Genomic DNA, 24,239 nt, shown 5'->3' with positions numbered 1-24,239 from the left:
CTGACAGGGCTGACCTTTACAGGAATAAACCATGGAAAAGCACTCGAGATTATGCACCCCTGGCCCTGCAGCCTCCCTGGGGGATGTTGGCAGTGTCACAACTTCCAGGGCCTAAAGGGGCTCCAGAAGAGCTGGAGAGGGACTGGGGACAAGGGATGGAGGGACAGGACACAGGGAATGGCTTCCCACTGCCAGAGGGCAGGGATGGATGGGATATTGGGAAGGAATTGTTCCCTGTGAGGGTGGGGAGGCCCTGGCACAGGGTGCCCAGAGAAGCTGTGGCTGCCCCTGGATCCCTGGAATTGTCCAGGGTCAGGCTGGACAGGGCTTGGAGCAGCCTGGGATAGTGGGAGATGTCCCTGCCCATGGCTGGGGGTGGAATTGGATGATCCATAGTGTCCCTTCCGATTCAAAGCACTCAGTAATTCCGAGATGGAAACACAAATGCCAGTGATGTCAGGGGGGCTCTGCTGGGGCAGCCTGAGGGGATCGTTCCCCTGCCACAGCTGGCCCCATTCCCAATCCCTGCTGGCTCCATTCCATTCCAATCCCTCCCGTTCCATTCCCAACCGTGCTCATTCCATTCCCAATCCCTGCCGGCTCCGTTCCCAATTCCTATGCGTTCCCTTCCCGTTCCATTTCCCCCATCCACTCGCTTTCCGCTCCATTTTCAATCCCTTCCCACTCATTTTCCACTCCGTTCCCAATCCCTGCCCTCCATTCCTTCCCTGTTCCCATTCCCGCTCCATTCCCGTTCCCATTCCCCCTCCATTCCCTGTTCCCATTCCTGCTCCATTCCCTGTTCCCATTCCCGCTCCATTCCCTGTTCCCATTCCCGCTCCATTCCCTGTTCCCATTCCCGCTCCATTCCCTGTTCCCATTCCCGCTCCATTCCCTGTTCCCATTCCCGTTCCCATTCCCGCTCCATTCCCTGTTCCCATTCCCGCTCCATTCCCTGTTCCCATTCCCGTTCCCATTCCCATTCCCTGTTCCCATTCCCGCTCCATTCCCAATCCCCGCCCGTCCCCATTCCCGTTCCACTCCCGCCCGCTTTCCCCAAGCCCCGCCCCTCGCTCCTGGCCCCGCCCCTCTCCAGGCCTCTCCGCTCCCCATTGGCTCCCCTGCAGGCCACGCCCCCTCCCGCGAGCCCCGCCCGGAGCCCCGCCCCCTGCCGTTAAGCGCCGCGGAACGATCGTGGCGGGGCAATGCCGCCCGCCGGACCCGTTAAAGTCCTCCCTGGCTCCGTGAGCATGGCGAGCACGGATTGGTCCAGGCGCGCATCACGTGAGCCGGGGCTCGCGGCCGGCGCTTCCGGCTCATCCCGCTCCGCTCGCGGCTCCCGGGAATCCCGGGAATCTTGTGGGGCCCGGGTGTCCTGGGGCTCCCCCGGCGCCCTGACCCTCCCCGAGTCAGCACCGAGGGTCTCCCCGCGCCGCCTCCCCCCGACACCCCCGGTCCGGCCCTGAGGGAAAAGGGGGGACCCTGTGCGGGCCTCTCCCGCTCCTCGCGACGCTCTCGGTCCCCAGGGAGCCGCCGCCCCCGCGGGTTATGCCCCCGCCTGCCCGGGTGGCACCGCACAGACCCTCCCCGGCTTTCCCAGCCCGGCCCTGCCGGTGTTCCCGAGGCTCCCCCCCGTTTTCCCGGTGAATTTCCTCGGTGGGTTTCCCCCGCCCTCCCTCCAGCATGGAGTTCGCCGAGCTGATCAAGACGCCCCGAGCGGATAACGTGGTGCTGCACTGCCCGTTCCACCTGGCCGTGGAGGGCACGCTGTGCCTCACCGGCCACCACCTCATCTTCTCGTCGCGGCGGCAGGACAACGCCGAGGAGCTGTGGCTGCTCCACTCCAACATCGATTCCATCGAGAAAAGGTGATGCTTCCTTTTCTCCCTGCCTGCCCATCCCTAATGCCTCGCGTTGGGAAGGCCGGCTGGCACCTCAGGATTGAGGGAAGGATGCTCTGGGCATAGACGTTGTCTTAAGCTGTGGCAGGGGAGGTTCAGGTTGGGCATGATGAGGAATTTCTCCCCAGAAAGGGTGCTTAAACCCTCGGAACACCCGGGGAACTTCGGAGTCCCCATGCCTGGAGGTGTCTAAGGAATGACTGGAGGTGGCACGCGGTGCTCTGGGCTGGTGACAAGGTGGGGATGGGTCTCAGGATGGACTCGATGATCCTTTTCCAACCTTAATGGTTCTCTCAGGGCCCAGGGCAGGGTTCCCTTCATGTTTGATATTGCTTCTCAGAGGTTGGGTTTTTGGTCCTGTAGAAAGTCAGAATTTTTGTGTTTAACCCCTTTTGCTCTCTGTTTGTTGCTCAGTGGGTTCATCCACTCTTGAAGCACTTTATCAACGATGCAGCTTCCCCAGTGTGCACAGAGAGGGGTGTCAGAGCACTGCTGAGGGGATTTGCCTTGTGTCACCCTCCAAAACTGGTGGCAGAATTGGACTCTGGACTTGCTCAGCCCCAGATCATCTCCTGCTGCTCAACAGCATCATCCCTCACTTCTGCAGCTGCTTGTGGGAATCAATGACCCTTTAGCAGTGTGCTTTTTGGGGTACAGCTGTAGATGCAGAGCTCCATATTTTTTCTTGCCCATTCCCTTTTAACTACAGAGAATTCAGAGATTTCTCTTTTTCCCCTCATTTCTTCTTTACCTGCACCATTGCCCCTCATTGAGTGTCTGCCCCATCTCAGCTGGTCCTTGTCTTCTGCTCCCTCACCTTTTCCAGCTTGATGCTAATACTTCATTTTTATATCAATTACAAAATCTTTCCCCTGGTTTTAAAGCCTTTTAAGAAAATCTGGTAGAACAGGGTTCCCTTCTGCCAGCAAGACTGGAGAAATCAGGCGGCAAATTAAAAAAAGCCCAGAGCCTGGGGTGGGAGAATTTCTTGGTGCTGATGAAATTTGCTGCTGACTAAGTTTGTTCCTGATTTCCCTGTGTGTGTCTGAGAGAGGAAAGGAGCAGAGGGATGGAAACCTCAGGGAATTTCTTCCCATGCTCAGTCCTCCACCTGGCCTTGGACACTTCCAGGGATCCAGGGGCAGCCACAGCTTCTCTGGGCACCCTGTGCCAGGGCCTCACCATCCTCCCAGCAGTGTAATATTTGTCATGTTACATTTCCACTCCCTGCCACAGCAAAAGGATGGAATAAACTAAAATAAAACCAGGTTTGCAAATAGCAAATAATGAATTGTGATTGTTTCTTTATTTGTTTGAAAGCTGCCCCTGCAGACAAGTTGCTACTAATGGAGATTTGCCTCGTGGGAAGAGCTGTGACACTTCTCCTGCCTTAGAGGATCCTGGTTTTATGGCACTCTTATTTCCTGTCTTGCTGTAGGTTCGTGGGTTCCTTGGGCACCATTGTCATAAAATGCAAAGACCTGAGGATTATCCAGCTGGACATCCCAGGGATGGAGGAGTGTCTGAACATCGCCAGCTCCATCGAGGTGAGCAGTTACCATCAGCCAGAAAACCTGCAGGTCTTGAGCTCACCTCAGCCTTAGAGCTTTGTTGGTTTTTTTTTCCACATTAGGTTTTCATATTTTGAAAGGCAAAGTAGAATCTGGAATGTTTCACATAGGGTTGTGGGGTATTTCCCAGGGGTTTTGGACTCCCCATCCCTGGAAGTGTCCAAGGCCAGGTTGGATGGGGCTTGGAGCAGCCTGGGATAGTGGAAGGTGTCCCTGTCCAAGGCAGGGGGTGGAAGGAGATCAGCTTTAAGGTTCTTCCAACCCATACCTGTGATTCCATGATTTCTCTTGCTCACACAGGTGCTTTCCACCCTGGATTCAGTCACCCTCATGTATCCCTTCTTCTACCGGCCCATGTTTGAGGTCCTGGAGGATGGATGGTCCTCCTTTCTGCTGGAACAAGAGTTTGAGCACCTCAGCTCAGTGGTGAGTGGGATCTGAGGGATTTGCCCAGGCACTGGGATATTCTGTGAATTGTTTCACCCAGTAGTGGCTGGACTGAAAATCCTGGATGGTTAAAAATCCATTTGGTGCTTGGGTGAGAAGTGACTGTTGTTGAAATATTCCCTCTGTAACATCAGACATTTGTTTGCTGCTTCACCTTGTACAAGTGGAGATTTGAGGCCATTTTCAGGAAATCACAAAGGTAGGAAATGCTTTTGGCCTTCGGGGATGGTTCTCTAATTGGAAGAACAAATTGAAATCCTTTCTCCTGGCTTTGTTGTTCTAAATTTTGATCTGGAATAGAATGAGATGAATCTTTGTCAAACCCTTCATTGAAATGACACTGGTTTAAAAAAATTCCTCTTTAGGAGGACAATGAAGATGCCTGGTTTGAAACACTTTTTCCTTTAATTGATGCTGGGGAAATATTCAGGAGGTACAAAAAGCAGGAAACTTCCAGTTTGCTTTTTCCAGGTGCTGCTGAGCACGTTGGTTTTGTTTTGGGTAGGAGCTGCTCTTGTGTCATTGCCTGTTGTGTCTCTTACTCAAATTTCCATTTAGGATGCTGAATTTGGTAGTGTGGGAACTATCTTGGGTGCAGGAACCTGTTTTAATAATTCCTTGCATTTGCATCTCTGTGTTCCAGGGCTTTGTTTCACATCCACTCTGCTCTTGCTCCATCAGCTCAGGTTTCTGAGCCCACATCCATTAGTGCAGCATCCAAGAACATTGATTTTTTCTTTTCTCTGCAGCCTGTATCACTTCCTGCCTATGAGTAACAACTGAATAATGTGATCAGCTTGACCAAATTCAGTTGATGAAATCACCAGAAAATTAAAGGGGTTCAGAGGCCTTGCTATTTTTGTCTCATGATTAAAGCACTCTCATGTGTCTTATCTTCCTGTGCCATCCAAAGACAGACCAACTGTTACCATATCCAGCACATGGATCCATTGATGTGCTTTTTTTCCTTATTTTTGCAGGGGATTAAAACTTCATTTTTCAATCTCTTGCCTTTCTGAAAATATTCTCTGTGTAAGAATTACGTTTAAAAATCTCATTACTTTTTAGCACCACATTTCCAGGGCAATCATTCATTGCTTTAAAATCTCCATGCCTGACAGCTGTTGATTAATTCTTGGCTTTTAACCCAAAACTTCACATTTTGAACAAAATGGTGTCAAAAGCCACCTTCCAATGATTCACATCTCCTGAACAACAGATAAATGTCTTGTTGACCAAGTAATTCTCGCTGTGTAATGACACTGCTAAATGTGACAGGCTGGAAAAAGGAAATGGCTGATTTAAATCTTTCTCCCAGAAGTCAGATGAGTAGAATTCCAAAGGTTCCTGCCTCTGCTAAATCATCCATCTGGATCTGTACCTTCTCCAGCGGGATAACAAGTCAAAAACTACTTCACCCACCCTACAGCCCGAGTAATTTATTAATTCCACATTTATCTGCTACAGGAGGGTTGTTTTCAACACCCTCTAATGGCAAAGTGCAGAGTAAAAGTTAATACTTTTTTAAAAAGTTAGGTAGTACATTAAATATTTAGATAATATAATATGTAATTTGTATTCTTCACTGCACAGTGAGGGGCTGAATGGAATTCAGAGTATGTGCAGGGGTTCATGTTTTCTCTGAGCAGTCAGAAGAGAGCCAAGATGTTTCTCTTCTGCCAAATTCCAGACCTGCAGGATGCTGCAAGCTAACTCTGGAAATGCAGTTTCCTAAAATGAAGTGCAGAGGCCTGAGAAGTTTGTATACTGACTGTATTATTAACATAAAGGTGTTTTATTGCCAAGAAAATCACTTGCTTCATTCTCCTTTCCCCCTTGTCTTCCTTTTTCTTTCCTCTTTTCTTACCCTTCTTTGTTCTTTATCTTTACCCTCTTTCTGTCCCCTTTTTTCTCTTTTTTCTTTCCCCTTTTTTCTTTCCCCTTTTTTTCTCTTTTTTCTTTCTCCTTTTTTCTCTTTTTTCTTTCCCCTTTTTTTCTCTTTTTTCTTTCCCCTTTTTTCTCTTTTTTCTTTCCCCTTTTTTCTCTCTTTTCTTTCCCATTTTAGCAGGAACAATCTCAAGGTTCTGAACAACTCAGAAGTTGCTCATCTTCGTGTCAGAGCTCCTTTTAGTAATCAGAATTTTCTGGGTTTGGGCTCATGTTAAATGGTAATTGTGAACCAAATTTTGTTCTTTTCAGACAAGCCTCAATCTTTATATCTGTTCTGCTCCTTGCCCATGCACAATCTGATCCCAGCAGGGCTTGTTCCTTGGGAATGGCCTCTGGCTTTGCTGCTTTGCAGGATCTCCCAAGATCCCTGCTGGGTTCTTGACTTTTTTTTTTAAGGTTATTGGTAGAGCTTGACTTGTTTCCCAATGTTTTGTGGAAAACGACCTCTCCTGGCAGTTTTAAGTTTTAGGAGGAATGATAGCTTAGACATTTGGGAATCAATGTCTCTATAAACAGGTGTTGGGACAAGAAAAGTAGAAATCCAAGAGTTGATCCTGAGCTGGGTTTAAAAATCACTGCTTTCTTTTTTCTCTGGGGTTCTCTCTCCTTTCTGCTTAGTCCTCATCCCTTTGCTGCTTTTATCCTTAACTTTTTTTGATTCCTAAAAGCTCAGATGTCTTGCTGGGAGAACTAAGGGTTCACTTTGCACTCCCTGAGTTTCACACAGCACAATTACCTGGTTGAAAGTGAGATCTCATGAGATGATGAGATCTTCATCCCTTTCCCTGCAGTCCTTCCTCTGCTGCTGCCTCGCTCTTCCAGTTACCGATGGCCCTTTCTGCTTGCAAATCCCAGCCAGGCCGAAGCTAAAGGAGCTGGTTTGGGCAGTCTGGAGCTGGCAGTGCAGAGGTTAATGGGATCTGTGCAGCAGGAGCTGTTGGAGGGAAGACAAATGGTGCCAAGTGCTGCCAGGCCCCTCCTCCTTGCCATGGAAATTACACCAGGATGACATAACGGGATCGGGATCCTGTCTCTGGTGTAGGTGGGGAGGAGAGCAGGTTGTGGGCAGGGTTAAATTACCAGAGTGGGGGCTCAGTCAGGTTCTGCTCCTCCATTCCTTTCCATACTGGTGGTGCCAGTGGCAGCCACTCGTCCATACCTTCCCCAGAGTTCTGCTTTTGCCTTCTCCACATCCTGTGTCACAGTGAGGTTTTTATCAGTTTGATATTCCAGATCCGTGCATATTTTTTTCGTGGGAATCAAACTGCACGCCCTCCTATGTAAATTAACACGGACACCCCAAAATCCTTATTAAAAATCCCATTGCTGGTTCATTAAAAGCTGGAGCTGTGACCAGCCACATCCCTTTTGTGTCCCAGAAGTTTTCATCTTTGCTCATAACACGATGCCCAGAGGCAATTTGACTTTGCATCTGGGAGAAGCTCTGCTTTTTATAAAATGGAGCTGTTCAGAGGAGCTGTTTTGAGGCTAATGAATAATGAAATAAGGTTATAGCAGGGATGGTGCAGAACTGTCCAGCTGGGCTGCTGCAAACAGGCAGCAGTTGCTGCTCTTGATGCTGATATTTATTTTTTCCCAGCATCTTTTTTAGGCTGCCACCAAAAAGGACTATTTGCCTGTCTCCTAAGCCACACATCCCAAGCCTTGGAGCTGCTGAATTAGTGGTCAGATCAGCTTGTTCAGTGGATGGAAAGGCTTCATTGCCAGAGGACATTCCTGAATTTATCCCTGTTTTCCACTGGACCAGTGAGCCAGTCAGGTGGATTTAGATAAGCAGGTAGCTGTCAGGAGGTGTGTGGCAAGAGGTAGTAAGGATCTGGAAGAAAGTGATTCTGATCAGAGATGTGCAATTAATTCATGTCAATTAATTCATTAAGTCAACAGACCTGAATTGATGTGGACTTCATGTGTTCTGTCACAGCCTAGTTCAGCTGTGGTGCTCTTCTCTCACTTTGTCCTGCCTGCCTTATCCCTCTGCATTTTTGTCTGCCTCCAACTCTCCTTGAACCCAGATGAGCAGAGGTTTGATGGATCTCTGAGGGCTCTCCCTGCTGCAGAAACTCCTCGTTGACCTTTTTCCCTGAGCTGGAGCCAAGGCCTGTGTGTGACCCTGGTATCAGGTAGCTGGAATTCCCATGCCAAGTGCCTGTGAGGTGCCACACTCAGCACTTCTTTCCCAGGCTGTTGGGAGCTGGAGAAGTTACATCACAGGAGCTTATGATGAGCCCTCGGTGCTGGGCTGCTTCCAGAAGGTGCTTTAGGAGGCAGAGCTGCCGCTGAGCCCACAGAAAAGAATCAATCTGGAGATGTTTAAATTGAAATGTTAACCTCAAAGCAGCTGCAACATCTGGAGTGGGTGGAAATTCTTGCCTTTCTTGACCACCTTTGTCTTCTGAACTCTTCTTTCAGCACAGCTAGAGGGTTGGGCCCATATTCCCTGTGTCTAAATTAACTTTTTCCCCTTTTTAACTTTTCCCTTTTGTGGGAATACGTTTCTCTGTGGGGTCTCCCCTTGCTGTCTGCTGTGCCTGTGAAATCATTTACAGCCACAATCACCCATTTCTGCCCACATGGGCTTATTTGGTGCTGTTTGAGGATGTGGATAAACCAGAGGGGGAATTGTTGCTCAAGACCCAGAGGCACCTGATCATTCTTCCATTGCTTCCAAGCTTTATCTGCACTCTGGGGAGTGAGCTTTTGGGAGCTGCTGCAAGGAGATGATTGCAGGGAGCAGAAAGGGATCTGCTGGAAAAACTAATGAGTCAACAACCCTGTAAATGGCTACTTAAAGGACAATTTGTGGACAATTTGTGTAAATGGAACAGGCCACAAATACAGCTCTGTGTGTGTGCCTTATCCTGTGCATGGAAGTCTTTCTTCCCTGTTACCTCTCCCATATAATGTCTTTTCTGACCCAAAGCTGTGTTCTGGTGTTTTTCAGACCAATGAATGGCGCCTGAGCTATGTGAACAAGGAATTCTCTGTGTGTCCCTCCTACCCTCCAGTTGCCATTGTCCCCAAGTCCATCGATGATGAAGCACTCCGCAAAGTCGCCCTGTTCCGCTACGGCGGCCGCTTCCCAGTGCTGAGCTACTACCACAAGAAAAATGGGATGGTGAGCTGGGTTTGAGGGGGTACTTGTGCCTGAAGGAAGCGTGGGAATCTCTTGGTTTCGTGCTCTGGAATTAACAGAGCTCCTGGTTTATTTTCCAGCTTCCTCAGTGGAGCTGGTTTTGGGTGATGGAATGAGTAATCTCCATCCTAGAAATAGCCATTAATCTGCTTGGTTGGGAATGTGCATGGCAGGAGCTTGCTTACAGCAGTAAGAACAAGATGAGGCTTGTAAAGGCACTGCTGGCACCCTGGCTGGTTGTGTCTGCCAAGAGTTTTCATGGAAAGGATGGCAGGAGCCACATTGTCCTGTCTGTGAGCGGTGGGCCTTCGTCACAGCCCTGGTGACAGCAGAGCCAACGCTGTGTGACTGTGCAAGAAGGATCAGAACAGTCTGTTCTCCGAGCCTGGCAGGGAAACTCCATTCAGGAGTAGCAGTCTTGGTCTTGCAGACTTTGACAATCCAGAATCTAATGGAGTGACTGATACATTATAATTAAGAAATGCACGGCATGAAAGTGTTGTGTAATTGTGTCTCTTGCTGACAGTTTGTTGTAACCAGTTTGAGGACGCTGGGATGTCCAACCTGCAGCTTTTAAACTTGATGCGGTCTCCTCAAATGCTCTAATGCCTTCTCACCTCCTGTGGCCAAGATTTGTAAACCTTTGATCTGAAGCTGTCTAATCTGACTCAGAAGCACCTTGGGATTTTCTCTGCTTTAAAAGCAGCCAGCCACCTACTCCACATCAGTTGTGCTTTTTGCTTTTTCTCAGCTTATCTGAAAACCATTGAAGGAATATTTTTGCTCAGTTTTCTCTCCAAATTGTGCATGTTTCATGTGAGGAGTACAACAGTATTTGGCTCAGAGTGTTGCAGTTGTGACAGTCATGCTGTCACTCTCATTGCCCTCCTGGCTCTGAGTTCTCAGCTGTACCTGGGGGTGCTGACTGGCTGCCCTCACATTTCTGTTATGATTTGAGCTGCTGGGGTGCTTCTGAATTGAAAGGCATTTGCTGAAGAGAAATCTCAGCTCATCAGTCTGTGGACTTGAGGTTTATTAGTCCATCCACAGGGTAAAAATGTCACCTCTAACACATGACCAATTTGAGTGTTTTAAGAACAGAGTTGGGAATAGACCTTGAAAATGCCATTCCTGAAAAAGTTGATTTCATGGAATCACAGGATGGTTTTGGTTGGAAGGATCCTTAGGGGCCATCTAGTTGTAACCCTGTGCCATGGGCAGGGATACCCCTCACCAGGTCAGGCTGCTCAGGGCCCCATCCAGCCTGGCCCTGAACACTTCCAGGGATTTATAACACTGCCAGGGTTTGTAAAGGAGCCATCAGCAGGAAGGCAGCTCAGTAGTTCACAAAGATGGTACTTGAGGCATAACTGAAGGGATACAGCCTCTAAGATGATGCCTGGCATTTAAAACTTGCCCAGCCAAACGAGTCCTGGATTTGAGGATTTCTACTTTAGTTTTAGATACATTCAGTCCTTGAGAAGGATCGAACTTGAAACAGCTGAGGGATTCAGGGCAAGGCTTGGCGCTCTGGTGCCTTTCAATCAGAATTCTCTCCACTTCCAGTGCCTCATCCATGGTTTTGTGTCTCCCCAGGCGATGATGAGGAGCAGCCAGCCCCTGACAGGCACCAACGGGCGGCGCTGCAAGGAGGACGAGAAGCTGGTGAACTCCACGCTCCGCTCCGGCCGGCGCGGCTTCGTCATCGACACCCGGCCTTTGGCTCTTGCCCAGCAGGCCAGGGCCAAGGGAGGGGGCTTTGAACAAGAAGTCCACTACCCCCAGTGGAGGAGGATTCACAAATATATTGAGAGGTGGGTGAGATCAGGCTCTGCCCTGAGCTCGGCTGTGTCAGGTCGCACTGGTAGAGCAGTGATACCTCCACAAAGTATTTGCTCTTGTAAGAAGAGTTGTGTATCCTGGTTCCTGGCAGCAGGGTCATGTTCCTTCTGTGGCAAAACCAGGATATGTGGATGATAAGGGGGTTTTTGGTTTGGTTCCTTGTTCTGAGCAACCTGCTGCAGGTTTCAGCCATCAGGCATCTCCCTGTGCTGTTTCTTTTCATGACGATCTTCAGCCACACTCCAGCTTTCCTGTGTTCCCCTCTGCACAGGAAGGAGCAGGTGTCTTGCCAGAAAACTTCTGCTGGGGAGGGTTTGTTCTGTGGCTGTCACACTCCTCTTATCCAAAGGATTTGTCCTGAAAAGCTGTGGCTACCCCAGCCCTGGAAGTGTCCAAGGCCAGGCTGGACAGGGCTTGGGGCATCCTGGGTTAGTGGAAGGTGTCCCTGCCTATGGCAGGGGGTGGAATTGAGATGATCTTTAAGTTTCCTTCCAACCCAAACCATTCCATAGTTCTGTGATCCAGTGCTTTTCTCTGCACATCTGATACTGTTCAGCCATTTGGAGACAAGTTACTAAATTAGATTTAGTCTGGCCTTGTTCAACTTCTCTTAAAACTTTAATTTGGGGGAATCCTACACATGGATGCAGTAATGTAACTGGAGCTGTAGGCCAGCTCTTGAGCAGTTGAAATAAGGAATTTCCTGGCAAGTACTTGAAGTGTTTGGTTTTGTTTCTAAAGATTTTATGTGAATTTACATTTGTTGTTGATTATTTACAGCATCAAAGAGTGAATAAACAGAATATACAAACGCTAAATAATGCATGTCCTCTTTTTCCTGTGTTACTGCTTGTGCTTTCAACAATGTTTCCCTTTTCCCAAAGGTTTCATATCCTGCAGGAGAGCTTCATCAAGCTGGTGGAGGCTTGCAATGACCAGTCACACAACATGGACCGCTGGCTCAGTAAACTGGAGGCTTCCAACTGGCTCAGTCACATCAAGGAGCTGCTGACTGCAGCTTGTCTGGCTGCTCAGTGCATTGACAGGTAAATCTCCTGCAGAAGGTCTTGGGTTGCTCATTCACTGGTTACAGATTGCTCATTAAATACCTCTGGCAGTATCAGTAACTGCCCACTGTGGTCTGGCTCACTTGTACCCATGGAAGATTCTGTTTCTTCATGGTGAGGGAATGTTCCTCCAATAAATCAGGAGGAGGGAGGAAATCTCGGCTAAGAAAAGGTTTTGGATCATGTGTTTGAGGTATATTCCTGTGTCTGTTGCAGCCAAGCTAATTTAGAGAGTTTTATTGAAGGTTTAGTTTAAAATGGGTCCATCTGAAATGCTGTTTGATGGCATGGAAAAGGGGACACAGAGGTGTCTTTTTCTTTTTTTAGGAAGTCTTTTTTTCTTTTCAGCTGCAAATTTCCAATACCACACCTCACTTCTAGAGGTTAAAACAATGTCATCTCCTTGTTTTCCCCAGGAACTGGTCCAGTGCTTTTCCCCTCTTATATTTTTATCCCCACAGCCCTATCCAGGCAATCCTGCTCATCCCTTTTAAGTGTTTGTGACCTCTTTTAACCTGACATTTCTTTCACAAATGCTGCTGACTCAGCTGACTTGTGCTCATACCTCAGGCTGCAGAGCCAACGCTTGCTGCCAGGTGCCAGGGTTTCCAAGGCCAGATGCAGGAATCTAAATTGGTTTTATCTGTGGCTTTGGGTGGGAAAAGCCCATCCCAAAATTTAGGGGAAACCTGGCTTTTCACAGGAGCTGAGGAATGTGTTCTGCAGGCACACAAGCAGCTGAAATGCAGGCTCAGTGGTGAAACAGCACTGCTGCATTAAAGTGGGAGCTCTGTGCTTTTTAAAAGCTCTGACAGTGCTGCTTTCATTACTGGCTGTGCCAGGAAAAGATTGCTCTGGATCAATAGTTTTATCTGAAATTCTTTCCCGCAAGCATGTAGTGGGAAAGAACAGTGATGAAACCTTTCTAGCTTGTTGGGACAGTGGCTGATTTCATCATTTTTAATCTCAGCTTTGCTTTTTGTGTTTACCTGGAGCCGTGGCAGGTCAGTTCCAGGTGCCTGACCTGCCTCACTCGGAGCCTGGAGGGCAGAGCTGGGCTTGACAGAGAGTTCTGTTGTGTTCTCTATGGGGAGGGAATGGCTGGGATAGATCTTTCAGTATCTTAAAAGTCTGAAAAAGGGGAAAATAGTGTTAGAAAATTAGTGTAGAGAAAGGGGAAGATTAGGTAGGGAAGGAAGGTTTTGATTAAATATTAGGGAGAAACTCTGCATTATAACAGTGGTGAGGCCCTGGCACAGGCTGCCCAGAGAAGCTGTGGCTGCCCCATTGCTGGCAGTGTCCAAGGCCAGGCTGGTGGGACTTGGAGCAGCCTGGGATAATGAAGGAATGAAGGTGTCCCTGGCCATGGCAGGGGTGGAATGGGATGAATTCCCCTTCCAAGCTGCAACTCAAAGGGATGCTAATCCCAAAGAGTGAGAACCACAAGGGAGGTCTCACTGTGCACCTTCTGTGAGTGTGGGAAAGGATCTGGAGTTCCAGAATGCTCAGCAAGACACTGAGCCTTTAGTGATGCAGAGCTCAGGTCGCTGTTGATGAGTATCCAGGTGAGATCCATGTGGGATGGGGCTGCAGTGGTGGTAAAGAGGCAGCAGAATCTCAACAACATGGGATGTAATGTAAAATCCCAATGTCCATGGGATGCAATCACATCCACTGGGACGGATTCTGCTCATTCATACTCTGATCCCTTCCCACCTTCTCCTTTCCCAGGGAAGGTGCTTCAGTGTTAGTCCATGGCAGTGAAGGAACTGATTCCACACTCCAGGTCACTTCCCTGGCACAGATCATCCTGGATCCAAGGTGCAGGACCATCCGTGGCTTCGAGGCTCTTGTAGTGAGGGAGTGGCTGCAGGTAAGAAATTCCCCTGGACAGAACAGCAACCAGTTCCAGAGACACTGGGGTTGGGAAATAGCCTGAGAGGCAGCCAACAGGTTGGGCCTTGTTGCAGCCCTGCTGAGTGTGAGTGTCCTTTGTCCTAAAGAGCAGCATCATTACCTGAGTCATTTGTCCCTCTGGCACTCCTGGGGCCTCTGCCTCTCATGGCAGGTTTTTGATTTTGGGGAACTGCCTGTTTAGTGTGTTCAGAGTGAGCATCTCTTACCAAGAACGGTTTGGGTTGGAAGGGACATTAAAGCTCCTCTCATTCCAACCTTCTGCCATGGGCAGGGACTCCTTCCCCTGGACCAGGTTTCACCTCTTCCATCTCATTAGAGAAAACCGTTCAGACCAAACCACAAAACCTGAGTTGTGCTCTTTGTACCTTGGCAGTCTGGACCTCCAGTGCACCCACCCCAGCTTGTTCCTGCTCACATTCTCTGATCAAACACAGCTTGAGAAAGGCAGGGAAATCGGTCATAGACTCACAGAAACATTTAGGTTGGAAAATATCTGTAAGATTGTCAAGTCCAACTGTCCCCCAGGACTGCCAAGGCCACCACTGATCTGTGTCCCCAAGTGCCACATCCATGTGGCATTTTAATCCCTCCAGGGATGGGGAATCCACCATTGCCCCGGGCAGTTGAGCCAGGGCTGAACAACCCTTTCCATGAAGAAATTTTCCCTGATATCCAATCTAAACCTCCCCTGGTGTGACTTGAGGCTGTTCCCTCTCCTCCTGTCCCTGTTCCCTGGGAGCAGAGCCCGACCCCCCCGGCTGTCCTCTCCTGTCAGGGAGTTGTGCAGAGCCAGAAGGGCCCCCTGAGCCTCCTTTTCTCCAGGCTGAGCCCCTTTCCCAGCTCCCTCAGCCTCTCCTGGTGCTCCAGCCCCTCCCCAGCTCCGTTCCCTGCCCTGGACACGCTCCAGCCCCTCAGTGTCCCTCTTGTCAGGAGGGTCCCAAAACTGAATCCCAGATTTGAGGTGTCCCAGCAGTGCCAGCAGAGGTTTCTAACAGCTTGGTCCTGGCTGCCTGAGCAGTTGCATGGACAGAACTCGCTCTGAAGTGGATTTTCCACATGTCCTCACATCCCATTCCTTGGTGTGTGTCCCTGATTCCCTCCAGGCTGGCCACCCTTTCCAGCAGCGCTGTGCCCAGTCAGCCTATTCCAACAGCAAACAGAAGTGGGAGGCCCCGGTGTTCCTGCTTTTTTTGGAGTGTGTGTGGCAAATCCATCGGCAGTTCCCCTGCTCCTTCGAGTTCAACGAGCAGTTCCTCATCATGCTGTTTGAACATGCCTACGCTTCCCAGTTCGGGACTTTCCTGGGAAACAACGAAAACGAAAGGTTGGTAAGGAGGCTTGACTTGAATCCTTCAAATGTTGGGCTGAATTTGACTAAAAGAAGGTCCCAGAATCATGGAATGGTTTGGGTTGGAAGAAACCTTAAAGATCATCTCGTTCCAACCCCCTGCTGTGGGCAGGGACACCTTCCACTATCCCAGGTTGCTCCAAACCCTGTCCAACCTGGCCAAAAATCTCCACCCATCACCAGTTTATTTAGCTTCTCACACAGAAACTCTTCCATAAAAGAAGGACCAGCTGGAGTTTGATGTGAGTCACAGCTGTGGGAAGCAGACTTGCCCATGCAGGCCTGGAGGAGGAGGTTGAGGCAGGCAAAGGCCACAGCTGACAATTCTGTTCCTCACCTGAGAGGGAGGAATGTGACTCTGTAGCCTGGTGGTCCTGAGACCCTCCCTGGGAGTAGAAACAGGGAGAAGGACTGGAGCTGCTCACAGCTGCCAGGGAGGTTTGGATTCCTGTTTGGAGCTTGGCAGTTCTGCCCTCAGGACTCCTGGCTGCAGTAAGGCCATGGCTGAGGGTCTCCTGCAAGGCCAGTGCACAGGAAGGGAAAAGCAGAAATGATACTCCAGAGGAGGAAGCCAATTTAAAGCTTCCTGTAAACCTCCCTGTCCTTAAAGTAATCTGGGCCTAGAAGAGACTCTGCTGCCTTCTGCAGGGCTGCTGAGTCAGTCATCTGCAAAAGCAGGTTAGACTTGGAACCAATAAGCTGAAATTCGGAGGAGTATTGAATGTTATGTGTAATAACCTCCTGTCACATCTGAGCACGTCAGCCTGGGAGCACAGGCAGGGCTTGAAGTCTGATGTTAAGCTTGTGCTGTCTGAAGCATTCACAGGAGTGGTGAATCTCCTGCCTGGCTGGCAGCTCAATTTGCCAGTGCAGGCAGAATGAGATTTGCTGGAGTCTGAGGCATAGGCATCCCTGTAACTGCTGGAGGTGGGATTGCCCCAGGAAAACAACTCTGTGTGCTCAGTCCCTTCCTGCCACCAGAGGGACCTGTCAGACGTGCTCATTCCAGCAACAAAACTGCTTTTATGTGCTCGAGAATTCCATTTCCATCCTTCCCTGACGCAGCCCTGCCCCACCTCCCAGCTCTACCTTAACACAGGAGCCTGATCCCTTTCCAAACCTGGCACTCAAACCACAGTGGGCAGGTGACTGATTCTTCACCTGGACAACAGGCAGCCAACTTACAAGTGTTATTTCCCCATCTTTTATTCAAAACTAATTGTAATCAGCCAGGCTGAGTAAATTGCTTTAGGTTTACACCCTGTGCCATGATGATGAAGGGATTAACTTGAATAATCTGGGGCAATAACATGTGGGAAAACTTGTGGCCTTGTCTGTGTGGTTCTAACCAGAGCCTTACAGATCCAAGTGTATAAAACTGACCTGTTCCTGTGGGTTTCTTAGGGCTAAACTGAAGCTGCCTCAGAAGACCATGTCCCTCTGGTCCTGGGTGAACAGGCCTGAAGAGCTGAGCAGGTTCCAGAACCCTCTTTATGAGGCCAACAGCCTTGTCATCTGGCCCTCCGTGGCCCCCCAGAGCCTGCAGCTCTGGGAAGGTGAGCCAGGTTTGCTTTCCCTGTTGCAGGCAATCTCTCTTTTGTGATTTTTGTCAGGCTTCATTGCCTCATTCTGGAGGATCCATGTGCAGTGGGTTCCCTGCTGCAGAAACTTTCCCCATCCCATGGGTGCTGAGGAGTTCACGACAGTGACACAAGCAGGCTCTGATGGCAGGCTGGAGACTGAAAATTGTGTGGTCTGATAAGTGTGGGAGGAAAAAAAGGAATGAACCCCCCCTCATTTTTCATTTTTGTTTTATTAACCTTGTTGAATGGGATGGTGAGCTTGGAGAGGAGGGGGAAAGCCATTTAGTGGGGAGGGAAAGGGAAGAAAATGTGAACTGTGTGCACCTTGCTTGAGAGCTGCTGGAATGCAAACAGCCTTGATGAATTCCTCCTTGTTTCAAGAACCCCTTGTGACCTGGGTGTCTCTGGGCTTCCAGGTGTCTTCCTGCGGTGGAACAGGCCTTCCAAATTCCTGGAGGAAGCCGAAGAAGAAAGGATCAACATTATCAAGTACAACAAGGAGCTGCAGGCCAAGGTGAACGTGCTGAGGCGGCAGCTGGCGGAGCTGGAGGCGGATGAGGAGGTGCAGGAGGAGCCCTGAGCTGGGCTTTGCCTCAGGCCTTTGCTTTCCCCTTTACATTGAGGAAGAAACATGGAAAGTGCATGTTCTGCTGAGCCCTTGGGTACAGCTGACCCTCCCACTGCTGAACCCTTCACTCCATGACCCTCCCTGCTTTTTTGGGAGGGGTTTTTGTTTTGTTTACAGAAGACACAGCTGGGCACAATGTCCCCTCTTGGCAGCTTTTCTGTCTCAGAATTGGGTACAGTGTCAGCAGAAGCTGGAACTCTTTACCTCCAACTGCGTGGATGACCAGAATGGGCCAAGAGACAGGATGTCTCCAATTTATTTTAGACTTTTTCTGGTTTTGTTGAACACTCACAGGATGAAAATACAGAGTTCTATATAGATAGGTAAAGGCATTTTGTCTAGAAGCACCTTTTCTCTCCAAGAGTAGGTAAGGCAGCTTAGTTCTTTAATTTCCTAGGAAATCTAGAAATTGTTAAAATGGAATTACAGGTTCTGCCAGTCTACACAACCTTCACATCTCACACTTGGGTTTTTGTGTTCAGCATTGGATTGGGAGCAGGAAGTTAAGCACCAAACCAGAGCAAGACATTTCAGTGCAATACAGAATTGAAGGAGAGATTCTGCTGCTAATGTTTAAGCCATTACCTTCAGGTGGAATTGTCCCTCATGGACAAGGATCTCCTAAGGAGGAACAAACTTTTTTTTTTTAATTCTACCTGGAAAACAGAAAGGTTTAGTAGTTGGTGGGGGTGTTCACTTGCAGAACAGGGCTCAGAGCTGTCCTTTAAACCAGAGCCAAGCTGCCTTCTTGGAAATTCCATCCCCCCTGGCTGGGTTTGGACACCTGGCCAGGTTCACAGCATTGCCAGGGTGCAAGAGCAGCACTTCATTCAGAGCTCAACAAAACACTTTGGTTGCACCTGGTGTGCTTTTCCTTCTTGTGCTCTTATGCCCATCTTGTGGAACCTCAAAAGCAGAAGCTGGAAGTTCAGGTGACCTCACAGATCTGCTGCAGATGAAGGGGCCATCACACTACAAAAAAAGAGTTCAGATGATTTGTGGCTGCTAAAACTGCTTAAAGACTTTAGGCATAAGCTTTTTCCCATTTAACTTTGTAGCTGCTCCTTCCATTTCAGTGGCTTCAATCTGCTTTTTATAAAATCAGAGTACTCTCTTGTGATTTTTTTCTTCTTTAAAAAGACAGGTAGGGGTAGGTCTGAAATACTCCCTGAGGCATTTTTTTCAGCTTGATTCCATGGGTAGCTCCACAGGACTGGGAAAAATTGAATTGACAGCAGCACATGAGGCTGGGATTATCCAGAAAAGAGCTTTCTGTTAGCCTGGCTCTGCTGGAATGAACAGAGCTGCAGTAGGTCAGCGGTGGGATCCCTCTGGAAACTGTTGAGCTTCCAAGTTTATGGAATGAAGCTGCCTTTATTTAAAAGCCACTTCACATAGGTATGTGTGAAAATGCAGGATCTGTAGTTGTAGCTGGGCAGGAACCTGCAAAAATCATGTAGCCACTAAATACAGTCTAAGAAAATCCTATAACCAAGGAAATTATATAAAATCATGTGATAGTGGTCAAGTGCTCCTTAATGCCTTTTGTTCAGTCCTTATTTCCTTAATAATTTCCTTCTTGCCTAAGCTAAACTTAGCCCTGAAGTCCTCTGGCTTAAAGAATAACATAATCCCTTTTAAAACATTGCTCACTTAAGGCAGAAGAGTGATTCCTCCTGCTTGCAATGCCAATTTCTTTTTAGGTTTGGAGCCTTGTTCCCTAAATCCAGGAATGCTGCTCAGGGTGGCTGGGGATCTACTCTGCATGGCAGGGGAGGCAGAATCAGGCTGCTCCCTCCTCCAAACCCAGAGATTCCTCTGGGAATGTTGCTCATATAAGCCCCTAAAATGATTGTTCACCCGTTGAAATGATGTCTTTGGGATCTGCACCTGCCTGGGTGGTGTTTCCCAACCCCATTCCGAATTTCTCCATCTGAAATCCATTATCCCCAGCCAGATGGGAAGGATTCAGAAGGCACTGTTTTCCCTGTAATAGAGTATAGATAAAACACTCCTAAAGGTTAGGGAATTGCATAACACAGTAATTATAGATTGAACTAAATAATAGAGAAGCAGAGAGGGTTTTTTTTGGATCTAATTGCCTGGCTGCTCCAGCCTCTCCTGCAAACTGCAGGCATCCGAGGAAATTGGGAAACCAGCTGTGACAGCCAACAAAAGGCAGCATGTTCCCTCTGAGCTGGCATCAATTTCAGCCTCCACTTGCGTTGAATGCACACCCAAGCTCTGTGTGTGCCTTGGGAACGTGGATCCTGGGAATGTGCCTTCCTGTGGCAGTGCTGGTGTCCTGAGCAGTTTATTCCACGGTTCCTGGGCCATGCAGCACCTTGTCCCTGTGGCACAGGCCTGGGAGGGCTGGCAGGAGATGGAGTGGGGACAAGCTGTGCGCTGGTGTGGGTTCTCCTGGGACAGGACACTTCCCAGAGCTCTCCTGCCACGCTGCTCCCACATTCCCTTGGAACTTTTCCATTCCCAGAGTCTCCCAGGCTCCAGATTCACAGCAGATCACTCCCATTCTTTGCTTTGCTGCTTGCCTCCCCTGTTAAATCACGTTTAATATCAGTGGTGGGTTTAGCCCCTCAGAGGGGGATCCCTGCCCCATGACCCCCAATTTGCAGATTCCCTGTGTCTTCCTGAGCTGGGGCAGTGCCCAGCTCTGGCTCCTCCCTGTGCCACTGCCTTACGCCCTCGCTGCCACCCCACTCCTGCTCTTTTGCACACACTCTGTGTAACAAGCTGGACACTGAAAGCCCCATCTCCAAATTTTGGGGGCAATCCACGAGGACACTCTGCCATTTACCAAAAAAAAAAAAAAGAAGGGAAAAGGAGCTAACTTGCACAGTTTTCATAAGGGAAATACGAAACACGTACCTTCAATATTTTGATTGTATCGATTAACTCTTGAATGTGGCGCTGGTTTTGACGTGCACTATTGTCCCTGTTGCATAGGATCTAACTTAAAATTGCACTGTACTGCATTTTTGGTGTCTCATGTGTGCTTTGCTAAATAAAGCCTTGGGCGGTGCTGTGGTCGTGTGAGGGGTGAGGTTTCTCCCAGCCCCGCCTGTGTTCTGTCAGGGCAGCGCTGTGTGAGGTGAGCTTTGTGTTCACTGCTGCCCGTTCAGGTGATGAGCGCACCGCTGGCCCAACAGCTGGAACTGCTATTTGGACTTGGCTGCTGCATCAGTCTTGGTTTTGTTTTCCTGTACAATTTGAAATGCCGGGGCTGGGAGCTGTGTGCTGGTGTTAGGTATTTGCTGTCTGTGTACAGAATCCCAGCTGCTGCCCTGTGGAATTTATGGCAACAGCAACAACAAAAAAGTAACAAGTGTGTGGAAAAAGAAGATGATGGCTCAAGGTTCAGCCATTTGGGGGGAACAAAACAGATACTAAGTGGCTGTAAACTTTGCTGTAGATATACTGAGAGCATAGTAGATGTGTCTGTTTAAATTAAAACCTTGAAGACTAAAAAGTTCTTTAATTACACCTCTGAATCTTCTTTATTCCTGTGTCCTTTGCTTCCCACTGGAGGGATGTGGGTGGGTGTGACTTGGATTAAGATTTTGCTTGAAATTTTAGCTCCTTTCAGCTCAACTGTGTTTTATTTTACAGCTGAACAGCCGTGTGGTGGCAGAAGGGAGATGATGGATGAGACCCTGAGGCTGTGAGGGGCTTGCAGAGCTCAGCTCCAATGGCTTCGGGCCCTAGACAGCAGCTCTGCACATGTTGGATAAACAGTTTGATTAGCCAAGGTTTTATACTGGTATTGATCTTTTTATCCTGGTGTTGATCTCTCCAAAAGAAGAAGGGCAGGGGTGTTCACAGGGAGAGGGGATTGGAGTGCAGCAAAGCCTTGCAGGAAGATGGATGGAGAATGGACAAGGGGGAGTGGCTTTAAACAAAAACAGGAGAGATTTGGATGAGATATTAAGAGTGAATTGTTCCCTGTGAGGGTGGGGAGGCCCTGGCACAGGGTGCCCAGAGAAGCTGCAGCTGCCCCTGGATCCCTGGAAGTGTCCAAGGCCAGGATGAATGGGGCTTGGATCAGCCTGGGATAGTGGAAGGTGTCCCTGCCCATGGGAGGGGTGGGACTGGATGATCTTCAAGGTCCCTTCCAACCCAACCCATGGTGTGGCTCTGAGCTCCATCTGTGGCTGGGGTTGGTTTTAAGGCAGGGGGGGTACATTGGTGCCAGGGGAAGGAACACAAAAAGAACAAACTGTTCCTGGGAAATGGAGGCTGGGAACTGTGGGAACTCCTCAATCTCTCCTGGCTGGTGAGTCAGGAGCCTGGGAACTTCTGGGCCATCTGTTTCCCTGTGGTCTCTGCAGCTCCTGCGGAAGGTGATGAGTTTTTGTGGCTTTTGGGGTTGGAGCAGATGGAGGCTGGGGGTGTTTGTGCTGCCCTGCAGCCTGTGCAGCCCCTGAGATAAGACAGGGATGGGTGCTGAAGGTTTTGATGTGAAAAGATTGATATCCAGCTACTATTTGTGCAAAAAGTCACAGCTGAAACAGAACAGGTCAGTTTTAAAATATTTTCAGCAATGATCAGGCAGTCTGATTTGGGTTAAACTTGATTTTTGGTGGGGGGTGGTGAATAAAAATCACTGAGTGGGTTGTGTTGGAAGGGACCTTAAAGCTCATCCTGTTCCACCCCCTGCCATGGGCAGGGACAGCTTCCACTATCCCAGGCTGCTCCAAGCCTATCCAGCCTGACCTTGGACACTTCCAGGGCTGGGGAATCCATCTGAGCAAGTGCTGAAATATTTCTTTAACTTTTTCAGAAGTCTGTTGAATTTTTCTCTTGGAAATCCCAGATGGTTTTGCTCAGTGCCACTATAGGAATCTCTTCCATGCTGCCCATTTTCCTCTGAGCAGTGAGAGGGGAAACAATGAGGAGGAATTCCCGTTGCATTGGCTGGAACTCGGGATGCTGGGCTGTGCTGGGCTGCTCACAGCTTCCCCTGCCCTGGAAATGTCACCAGGAGCCCCTGGTGTTTGTATTGCAGAGCTGAGCTGATGAGCCTCCAATGTTCTCTAGGGAGGGTGTTGCTGATGGCTTTGGGTGCTTTATCTGATGCTGCAGGTCAGCTCATGGAGGGTTTGCTCTTAAAGCTCCAAATCCACTCCCTCAGGATCTTAAAATACTGGCAGACAACCTGGGCGCTGCACAGATGTAGTTAAACCACTAAAAACCCCAGTGTAGTCACTAAAATAGTGTTTTTTATAGCTTGGGCAGTTGGTTGGAACCATTGACATGAGCAGTTTGCACAACCCAGTTGGTTCTGGTTCTGCTTGGGGGATGGTTTCAGGTTTGAAAGGTGGAGTCTGTGGTCACTGTGTGAAGGAAAAAGGCTCTTTTGGCAAGTGGCTCATTCAAATGTACAAGAGATAAATGTGCTTCCTGCTGTTCTTTCCTAACATGGAAAGCATTTGTTGGGATGCCCCAGCAAGGTAAGTGCAGCATTTCTACAGAGATTCTTCTGGGTTTGGCTTCTGAGTATGTGGTGGAACAAAATAAAACATTTATGGCAGGAATAAAAGTCATTCCAGAGTTTGAGTTGGTTTGTTTCTGGGGTTTTTTGGTTTTGTTTGTTTTTTTTTTAACAGAGAACTATTTAGCTTCTGTACTGTGCTCCATTTTTTTGGGGTCCAGCTCGAACACTTCTAGGGATGGGGCAGACACATCCATCAGTTGTTTTGGGGACAAAGCAACAATTTGTACTACAGTGGGGTAAGTACAGGTATCTGGTGTCTACATTTCCCTCAGTTAGGGAATAAAAACAAAAAAACCACAAACCTGTGCCTTGCTGGGAAAAATATTTTCTTCCAGAGATCCTTAAAAGCCACTTGTGCAACGTCAAGCACATGGAGTGTCCTGGCTGTGCTGCCAGCAGTTGGCAATGCTGTCATTTCACAATGGGGAAGGCTGAGGCAATCCTCAATTAAAGCTCTGTTCTGCTCTCCTCCGCCTCCTTTTTCCCTTCTCACTTGTGCTGGTCCAGCTCTTTCTGATTCCACGTGGCACATGGGATTGGAGAAATGTCTGGAGCTGACACAGCCAGGAGGGAAGAGCCCTGCAGGCTGAGTCAGCATCGGGGGTGTTAAACGTGGCATCGATGCTCGGAGTAAATTAAGTCACAGGGAGGATTTGTAAGGTGAAAACCCACGTGGAGCTGCTGGAGAGAGTCCAGAGGAGGCCATGGAGATGTTCCAAGGGCTGGAGCCCCTCTGCTCTGGGGCCAGGCTGGGAGAGCTGGGGGTGCTCACCTGGAGAAGAGAAGGATCCAGGGAGAGCTCAGAGCCCCTTCCAGGGCCTAAAGGGGCTCCAGGAGAGCTGGAGAGGGACTGGGGACAAGGGATGGAGGGACAGGACACAGGGAATGGCTTCCCACTGCCAGAGGGCAGGGATGGATGGGATATTGGGAAGGAATTGTTCCCTGGGAGGGTGGTGAGGCCCTGGCACAGGGCTCCCAGAGAAGCTGTGAGCTAAAAGCAGAGCAGACACACCTTGATCCTTTCCCCACTGCCACGTTATAGGAACCCTGCACTCAGCACCTCTGGCACTGTCAGAGGGACCAAAGGCAGCTGCTCTGCACCAATCCCACCCCGTGGGCAGAGCCTTGTCCCCAGCAGAGCAGGGAACCAAAGGGACAGCACATCCCTGATGTGTCTCCACTGGGAAGAGCTCCTTGCCCTGAGCTCTCCAAGCACAGTGGGTGGTGAGGGTTTGCAGGTTCAGCAGGGCAGAGGGCAGAGGAGGAGACCACAAAACCCCCGCGTGTGGGAAGGGATGGGAGGGACATCAAGCCCC

At 49.2% G+C, this 24,239-nt stretch overlaps 1 protein-coding gene across 3 annotated transcripts; it reads left to right on the top strand.

Annotated features, from left to right (window-relative positions):
- The first annotated feature begins 1,273 nt into the window (after positions 1 to 1,273).
- MTMR9 (myotubularin related protein 9) lies at positions 1,274 to 21,149 on the top strand. Of its 3 annotated transcripts, XM_088053421.1 has the most exons (11): positions 1,274 to 1,868; positions 3,340 to 3,448; positions 3,773 to 3,898; positions 8,832 to 9,005; positions 10,620 to 10,837; positions 11,750 to 11,911; positions 13,664 to 13,805; positions 14,953 to 15,173; positions 16,602 to 16,753; positions 17,197 to 17,294; positions 21,039 to 21,149. In XM_088053421.1, the coding sequence occupies exons 1-11, from the start codon at positions 1,684 to 1,686 to the stop codon at positions 21,069 to 21,071; spliced, it is 1,620 nt and encodes a 539-aa protein (XP_087909547.1). In that variant the 5' UTR covers positions 1,274 to 1,683; the 3' UTR covers positions 21,072 to 21,149. The 3 variants fall into 3 exon arrangements, with proteins under 3 accessions (XP_087909547.1, XP_087909548.1, XP_005528848.2); XM_088053422.1 differs by lacking the exon at positions 16,602 to 16,753; XM_005528791.3 differs by lacking the exon at positions 21,039 to 21,149 and having other exon boundaries at positions 17,197 to 20,912.
- The last annotated feature ends 3,090 nt before the right edge of the window (positions 21,150 to 24,239 follow it).

This window comes from Pseudopodoces humilis, chromosome 3 (genome assembly GCF_049639895.1).
Source record: "Pseudopodoces humilis isolate 2021_Gansu_Grassland_sample_001 chromosome 3, ASM4963989v1, whole genome shotgun sequence".
Taxonomy (NCBI): Eukaryota; Metazoa; Chordata; class Aves; order Passeriformes; family Paridae; genus Pseudopodoces; species Pseudopodoces humilis.
Note: the sequence above shows the minus strand (reverse complement) of the source record. Positions and strands in the feature narration are given on the sequence as shown.

What these genes read in the sequence shown, in the direction of transcription:
- MTMR9 (XM_005528791.3), top strand. Translation starts at nt 1,684, where the DNA reads ATGGAGTTCGCCGAGCTGATCAAGACGCCCCGAGCGGATAACGTGGTG. An exon ending in GCTGCTCAGTGCATTGACAG is followed by an intron (nt 11,912 to 13,663) that starts GTAAATCTCCTG and finishes CTCCTTTCCCAG; the next exon opens with GGAAGGTGCTTCAGTGTTAG. An exon ending in TAGTGAGGGAGTGGCTGCAG is followed by an intron (nt 13,806 to 14,952) that starts GTAAGAAATTCC and finishes GATTCCCTCCAG; the next exon opens with GCTGGCCACCCTTTCCAGCA.